The 9,454-nt window shown below is 37.2% G+C and overlaps 1 protein-coding gene across 1 annotated transcript; it reads left to right on the plus strand.

The window, feature by feature from the left end:
• The first annotated feature begins 4,225 nt into the window (after nt 1–4,225).
• LOC128241135 (uncharacterized) lies at nt 4,226–8,973 on the plus strand. Its single transcript, XM_052958108.1, has 2 exons — nt 4,226–4,686; nt 4,803–8,973. The coding sequence occupies exons 1-2, from the start codon at nt 4,226–4,228 to the stop codon at nt 8,971–8,973; spliced, it is 4,632 nt and encodes a 1,543-aa protein (XP_052814068.1).
• Nucleotides 8,974–9,454: the final 481 nt, after the last annotated feature.

Here is a 9,454-nt window from a genome sequence, read left to right on the forward strand (position 1 = left end):
GAAGCTTTAGACTTTTGAATGATATCAGTGTTGTACTCTTTAGGCATATGGTGTAAAAAAAGAGTTTTCAGTGCGATAAACAGAGAGTAAAACTCTAAACTCTCCATTAAATCCTTCGAGTACATGACTCAATTCATGTAGGAAAACAACTATCAAATGGTCAATACAAGAAATGCCACTTAAATTGAGTATAATCATAACCTTGGTCGAACCAGCACTCTTCATAGTAATACCTATGGGAGCATTGCCATGTGTTTTTATCAGTTTGATACCTAAAGTATTGAATTCGGTAGAACGCTGACCAATCAAATGGGTAAACAAACTTAAAACGATTTCTATAGTGGAAAAGGCTTCGTCAACTGTAAATGGCCGCCTAATATAGACATCATTATCTTCACAACCATATCTGATGCCGTACAAATTGTCAGGATATTGAAAACTAAATCTAGGTAAATTACGAGTGTTTGTTTGCACATTCCCATTTGGAAGTTCTTTAATAACTTTCAGTTTTTGCACAATATAACGGCCACATCCAGTTTGTATTAACATTAGCAGCATCATATATGCACTTGGGAAACACATTCCCTCCGTCACGTCACAGAGCTCCGGTATTTGGAACATTTTAGCCACCTGAAAATAAAGAACACTATTTAAAATTGTTTTGTTAACAAGCACGCACACGCACACGCACACACACACACACACACACACACACACGCACACACGCACGCACGAACGCGCGCGCGAGCACGTTCATATAGAGATGAAAAAAAACAAAACAAAAAAACAACAACATTGAACATTGGACCAAGAACGCATAAAATTCATAATAGTGATTATATCGGCAAAGTACCGGTTGACTAGTTTGGAACACAGCTTCGCTACGGGCTTTAATTACTTGTCAATTACCTCTACATTTATCGATATTTTATAAAGAAAATGTCTCAAAAGAGTCAGTCTTTGTTTACATATAGTATTTTTTATGAGTAATCGCACATTTTGAATTTATATTACACTGTCATGCATATGATATACGTTATTCTGTTATACTATACTTATAAAAGGAATCGCTAATAGATATACTAGCCTACCCTTTTTACATCTACATTTATCGATATTTTATATAGAAAATGTCTCAAAAGAGTCAGTCTTTGTTTACATATTGTATTTTTAAGAGTAAGCACACAATTTGAATTTATACTATGCTGTCATGCATATAATATACGTTATTTTGTTATACAATACTTATAAAAGGAATCGCTAATAAATATACAAGCTTACCGTTTTTGTCACTGCATTACGGGGGTTGAAGACGTTCATGTTCTCGTGTTGACCTAATAAGTAATAAATGATATATCAATACAAAAAGAAAAAGAAAGACTAAAAAAGCTTAAATAAATGTTTATTGTTAATGCAATAACAAAAATGTTCCAATACACATATAATGGAATACGACTAACATAATAATAATAATAATTACAATTTAGGTCCTGAGAGAGTATACGTAATACAATAAATTAATATCATTTACTCACCACAGCCGCGCATATTTGAAGCCATTGTATAAATCTTGTTTTTTCAAAAAGATGAAAAGTAAATTGTTTTGAAAAGCAAGGGAGTTGTTATGTATGTGGTAGAAAAAACACGAATGGACAGAACAAATGAAAAAATGTCACCTCCTCCCCTAAAAAGACCAATGAATTAAATGTTAGTTGACCAATGTACTCACCCCCTGAGTAAAAACTACAAATCATATTCAAGTATGAAAAAATACCCGCGATGTCAGAACAAGTGAAAAATGTCAAGCTCATATCTAAGATGTCTCGGCAAGGTTTTGGAACACCAACTCTTCGGAGCGAAGCGTATCACTTCTATGCCAAAAATCTTATTTATCCGCACTATATACAAAGACATTTGTTAAGGTCAGATGTCTATATAAACGATAAACCAGCTTCAATATTTTGTGGTGATGTTGTGTCAGTGACGCAGAAAGTACATCAAACAATTGAAGCCGGTGTTGTTAAAAGCTGTCGGGGAGATTTTAACAAAAAAGTTATACTTAAGCATGATTTTACGGAGAAAATTGGCATCACACTTGATGGGCAGCCCTCATATACATGTAGGGTAATTTTAAGGTATCTCTCGTGCCTTATCTTACCAGCCAAAATTAAGCTGTCAGACATCGAGATAGTTACAGCCTTTCTGGTTAAAATCCATCTCCCCCGACTATACACCGTCTTCAATCAACACACAAACCAAAATAAACACAATAATAATAAAGAAGCAAGCATTAAAAAAATAAAAAAAAAAATAAAATAAATTATAATAATTAATATCACTGTCGAGATTCGGTCTCGTACCACACACACGCACGTACGCACGCACGCACGCACGCACGCACGCACGCACGCACGCACGCACGCACGCACGCACGCACGCACACACACACACACACACAGAGAAACACGCACGCACGCACGCACGCACGCACGCACGCACGCACGCACGCACACACACACACACACACACACACAAATAAAGAGAGAAAAAACAATGATAAATTGTGTTTTAAAAACCAGCGGTTTGATTATTTACTATGGTTTAAATCAATGTTAAACTTCACTGCACCTGAACAGTCAGATTGACCAGAGACTTAGTAATTGCCAACCGCTGGTTCATTTAAGGACACATTAATCTCACAGAACTGGTCAAGCGATTTTATGATTTAACAGGCAACCCCATGTAAATATGTTCCTGTCTATGTTCGTTAAGGGAATTGTAGATAAAAAGACTTATCTTATTTCAATTATAGTTTTTTCGTAACATTTTAAGAATGATATTTTATCTTTATTATGATATACTTTTTGTTTTTATTGAAAGGATTTTTTCTCTTCATTACATAAATTTTGAAAACATCTAATAGTTATCTACTATGACTGTTAAGAATTTTAGATATAAAGCAGCACTCTCAACACAGTTTAACTTGTTTATGTATAACAATACAACCAAACACCGACATACTGGTTGGCTACATTCATTTTGACCTGAGTAGCTTACTGTACAGGGGAATAATCTTTAATGTTTTTGAACATGACATGGTAAACAAAGTATTCTCCCATGATCTGAGTAGCTTACTGTACAGGGGAATAATCTTGAATATTTGAACATGACATGGTAAACAAAGTATTCGCCCATTGATTCACCTGTTAATTGAATTTTTGTCTAAATTGGGTCTATTCTTGAAATATTCATTGAAAAGAACACTGATTTTTTTCCAGTTTTTACCATTTTCCTTCGCTTGATGAATTATGATGATAGTTGATGTGTAGATGTGGATTGTTAGCTTGTAATTGGTATGCATTAGGGTAGCGAACAATGTCACTTTAACAAAAATAGAAAGAGTTGTTGTTTTACCCAACAACTTTTAGTTAAAATTAATGAATTAAAGCATGCTGATTGGACTTGCTACCAAAGTTGTAGAAGTAGATCAATGATTTCCGTACATGTAATTCATTGACTATAATTCCTGATTGCCCATATTAAAAACATGGTTTTGTCGCATTGTGACGTCTCTTATTCATTCTTTATTTACTGTCAGAATAAATATTTAAACCTAAATTCGCTAATTCGAATATGTCTATTTCGAAATAATATTTTGTCTATAATATCTTTTTATGTGTATTTTATCAATCTTTATTTCCAATTCGAAATTGTACACACTGTCAATTTGTGTCCACTATTTGAAATACCCCCACAAGATAAAATATCAAACCTTACTTCTTTTATCACAATTAGATTTACATAAGTCAACTAAGACTTCATACATATTTAATCTAGTCGAAATAGTATTTTTTTAAATCTTATTTACAATAAAATGTTGAAAACAATTTATTGTTAGACTTTTTGGTGTAAAAATGAGAAGCCATTTGTTTGAAAGCCAAGCTAAGCTTAGTTTAACGTGATTATTTAATTTGCCTTAATGACTTACCAGGTATTTCACAATCGCTATGAAATGATTATATGTATGGTTGAACATGAAAGTCTATAAATAGACCAATGACTTCATTCATGTTACTATAATGAACTATTCTAGTATGTAAATATACCCACATTTAATCATGTTCATTTCTATTGTGTTGTGTTTAATTATAGTAGTAGTTATATATATAGAGTGTTACATTTAATAAGGGCGTCCTGTAAACATTGGAAATCATTTTACAGAAACATGGATCTACTGACCTCAACCCTCGAATTCATGCTGAACACAATTTCTAGTGAAGATGAACTGATGAATTTTGCCGCTACATGGGGTATTCAAGAGTCTTCAACTGTACGGTTACGACTTTTACAGATACGAAATCCTGAGTACGGTGGCACCTTTGTCAATGAAGAACTTGACCTCATACTTCAACATTTTGGGGGAGCATCTACATCAACTGATCAACAAATGTCTTCTGCCATGAATGTCGATTTGGACTTGGCATTTGATTATGTTCAAGAACAAGATGAAGTGGAGGGTGCCGTTCAAGCTATTTTGTTTGACGATGAAATAGAAGAGGCATCACATGCTTGTGTTGAAGACGGCCCCTGGAGTCCGACGCCAGCTGTTCAAGCTACTTTGTTTGACGATGAAGTGAAAGAGGCATCACATGTTTGTGTTGAAGACGGCCTCCATCATGGAGTCCGGTGACAGCTGTTCAATGCGGAGCAGGAGACGAACCGGGTCCGTCCAATAGATCCGACCATCTCCCACAAGGCCCATCACATGAATTGGATACACCTAAACTAAAGTATACTATAAGAAAGAAAGGTGTGCGAACCTTTGCCAAAAATGCGGCAAAGGATACGACCTATGAAGTCAAGATAGATGAAGAGTATCACGGTCAACGTCTCCACGATATACGAATTGGTCTTCACCAAATGTTTGACGATTTGTTAGGTCAGGCGCGGGGGAATTTAGCGGGAAATGATTTGGGTAGGGTCATCATTCATCACGGGGGACTCCACGATCCGATCATTATTCCATTACAGAAATGGAGTGAACTCTGTGCCGATGTGGTCATGTCTACTATCGAAAAGGTACTTAATAGTAACCAGGAGTTGGCTATTGACTCAAGTTTTGAAATAACTATAGGATCGATCAATTTACCCAAAGGAGGCACTAGACAAAGAATCATTAAACTTAAAGGAAAAAATAATTCTTTACAACTCAAAACTTCCATCGTGACTATAGAAAATGAAGATCAACTGTGTATGGCCAGAGCTATAGGGGTCAGCTGGGCAAAATTAAATAGATGTTCACCGGAAGAATGGAAAGAGATTGTCAAAAACAGAGGAAAGAAAAGTAATTTGGAACTGATTCTGAAAAACAACAAGGTTCCAAAAAGTTATCTTTCGAATTTGCTGAAAAACAAACGAAATGAGCAGAGACAACTTGCAGTCATACTCAGTCGAATGGCGAATGTACCTCTGGATTGCCCAGCCAGTCTCAGTAACATAGAAGCGTTTGAAGAAGTTCTCGGTGTGAAAATAATGATAATCAGCGCCCGATTAGGTAACAAATTTATCACCAACCCTAATACTGGCGAACACCCGTGTATATATCTGTATTTGGTCGACGACAATCATTTTAACGCCATAACCAGTATCACCGGATTCTTCAACGCAAGCTACTTTTGTGACAAATGTCTCAAGCACTACAGCAATCTAGGAAGACATGAATGTGAGATTAAATGCCGTGTATGTAAGAAGGACAACTGTCTCATGTCAGAAAACACCGTGATATGTAAAGACTGTAACATGAAATGCCGATCGCAAGAGTGCTTCGATAGACACCGTCAAGGACCAGAGGGACTTAACCGTCAGCGAGATGACGACCAAAGTAAACACGTGTCACAGTGTGAGACATTCTGGAAATGTCGTACCTGTTATAAAGTCATAAATAGGACAAAGCGTAATATAAAAGATCATAGATGTGGAGAATACTTATGTAATTCTTGTAAAACATATGTGCTCGAAGATCATCTCTGCTTCTTGAGAGCTACACCATACAAACAAAACGATTCTAAATTTATCTTTTTTGATTTTGAATGTACTCAAGATGAAGTATTAGAATGTCAAGAAGGATACCGTCCAGTTGAGTGTGAACACAGTCAACCAGATTGTAATACTTGCCTTAAATGTCAGAACTGTAAGTCTTCTTGGTGTGGAAAGTCTACCCATCGACCCAATTTTGTTGTCGCCCAAACAGCATGTGATGAATGTAAAGACGAGGCGCCAGACACACCGTGTAAAAAATGTGGAGATCGTTGCGAAAACTGTCAGAAAGAGGAAAAAGAACCTTGTTTGCCGAGTTGCGGACAGCGTGAATTTATTTTTGAAGGTTGTGAGACGTTGGAAACCTTTGGGACCTGGTTATTTTCACCTCAACACAAACACTATAAAGCCATTGCTCACAATATGAAAGGATATGACGGTTATTTTCTACTTGAGTATCTCATTGACCAGTCCATACGCCCGAACAAAATCATTTACAGTGGTTCAAAAATTATGTATATGACGATAGAAAAAGGTCTTAACATCACAATTATAGACAGTTTGAATTTTCTCCACATGAAGCTTGCTGCCCTGCCAAAGACGTTTGGCTTAACAGAGATGAAAAAGGGTTGGTTTCCTCACCTATGCAACACTAGGGAAAACCAGACTTATATTGGACCGTACCCAGACGCTAAATATTACGGATATGATTTCATGAGTGCCAGAGAACGAGAAGAATTGTTGGCTTGGCTCGATTCTAAGAAAGAAGAGACCTTTGACTTCCGAAAAGAAATGCTTGAGTATTGTCGTAGTGACGTTGATATTTTAAGAAAAGCTTGTTTAACCTTAAAAGATTTGTTGAAAACCGCCACGCAGACTTCTGCCTTATTAACGAAAAAGAAAAAGGGCAAGATTTTTAAAGAGATGTGTCCCGTCTCTGTTGACCCCTTTAACTATTCAACCATCGCTTCCGTGTGTATGGGTATCTTCAAAACCAAGTTTTTTGAAGAAGAATGGGAGGTCAAAATCAATGACGCCAAAGAGTGGACACCTGCCCGATACATTGACGGTAACTTAGAAATTCTGAAGAACGATACTTGGATTAAAGAAGGGCATCTAAAAGACGACATTATCAAAACCAAACGGTTTATAAAATCTCCTATTGCTCAAATTCCGTCTGTCAGAAAAGACAGTTTCAGTCGGATGTCTCTACAGTGGCTGGAGTTGATGTCCAAACAAGATGGTATCACTATTCAACACGCTCTCAATGGCGGAGAAAAGACATTACCGGGAACACGGTACAAATTGGATGGCTACTGTGCCGAAACCAATACGGCTTACGAGTACCACGGTTGTGTCTTTCATGGTTGTCCCGTCTGTTACGCAGAGGACACAATTCACCCATTAACTAGCCGGTCAATGCGAGAATTCTACGTCATGACCCAGAAGAAAAAGACGTATATTGAGCGTCTAGGAATGACCTACAAATGTATTTGGGAACACGAATTTCAAAATCAACTCCATTCTGATCCGAAACTTCAACAATATGTGACCTCTTTGGACTTTACTGACCGACTGGATCCCCGAGATAGTTTCTTTGGTGGTAGAACCAATGCCAGTCGGCTTTACTATAAAACTACAGGTGATGAACAAATCAAGTACATCGATTTTACTTCACTCTATCCGTGGGTCAATAAATACTGCCAATACCCTGTAGGATACCCTGAAATAGTAACATCAAATTTCAAAACAATCAGTGACTACTTTGGTATTGCCAAAGTAAAAATACTACCGCCTAGAGGACTCTATCATCCAGTACTTCCTTACCGTTCAAATGGAAAACTCAAGTTCGCACTATGTAAAACATGCGCCGATACAGAAAACCAAAATGATTGCATCTGTTCGAAAGATGAAAGGGCGATTATTGGAACCTGGTGTACACCGGAACTTCAAACGGCTGTACAGCAAGGATACACAATCATTCAAATCTACGAAGTGTACCATTGGTCTGACACGACAAAATACAATCCCTCTACACAAGAGGGGGGTCTGTTTGCCAAGTACATCAACACCTTTCTCAAGTTCAAACAGGAGGCAAGCGGCCCTCCCGACTGGATCAAAACTGAGGAGGATGTCCTCAAATATATCAATGACTACTTTCAAAAGGAAGGCATCTCGCTACAGAGTGATATGATCCTTAAAAATCCCGGATTGAGGGCGTTGGCCAAGTTGTGCCTCAATAGTTTCTGGGGTAAATTCGGACAACGTCTTAACATGCGACAAACACAGTTTTTCCACCAGTCGGAAGTGGACAAGTTTTTTCAAATATTCACTGATCCTATGAAACAGCCTCAAAATTTTCACATCGTCGCTGAAGACACACTTCAAATGGAATGGACGTACAAGAATGACTGTCTACCTGTGGATAACAAAACCAACATTTATTTGGCCACATTCAAGACCTGTTGGGCCAGACTTAAACTCTACAGTGTATTAGAAGATTTGGATCGTCGAGTAATCTACTTTGATACCGATTCTATTGTCTACGTGAGTCAACCCGGTCAGTACGATCCACCACTAGGTGATTATCTGGGTGAACTCACCGATGAGCTGAGTGAAGGTGAACACATTGTCGAGTTTGTGTCTGCAGGTCCAAAAAACTACGCATATAAGACCAATACAAACAAAGAAACCTGCAAAGTGAGAGGTTTCACTTTACATTTTACAAACAGTCAAATGATCAACTTTGACAGTGTGAAACAGATAGTTACATGCCCAGAAGCGCTATCAGCAGTAACAGTAGTTAATCCGAGAAAAATATGTAGGGACAAAAGAAAACGAAAGCTCTACAATAGAAAAGAAGATAAAACATACCAAATGGTATACACGAAGCGTAGAAGAATAGACAACTTTGATACGGTACCTTATGGTTACTGAAAGTAATTAGTTTTGGATTGACCTTTGTTTAACATTGTGAATAAGATATGTACGTGACTATTTGTTTTTTTATATGGTTTTGGCATGTTTTTGTACTGTTATTGAATAACCATTTTATTACCTGATTGTACATATCATATTTGATATTGTTTTACTGTGGCATGTGTTGTTTGAAATAAAAGAACATATACGATATTTCTCAGCTTTTTTTTTTGTCACTCAAATTAAACATTATAAGGGTCAGTTACAATGTACAAGGACCATCGTGGACAAAATAAGACGTGTTTGAATAAACCATGAACAGTAAACATGACCTGTCACATGAAGTACCGACACCACCACTCCAACCATTACCAACATCATCACCACAGAACAACAATATCCACCCCCACTCAGCGTCCAGTGAAATACCCTTACTTCCGTTCAAACCGTGTTCTAGTATGACTGTAGTGGGGCCAACCGGAAGTGGAAAAACTCGGTG

Source organism: Mya arenaria, chromosome 7 (assembly GCF_026914265.1).
Source record: "Mya arenaria isolate MELC-2E11 chromosome 7, ASM2691426v1".
Lineage (NCBI taxonomy): Eukaryota > Metazoa > Mollusca > Bivalvia > Myida > Myidae > Mya > Mya arenaria.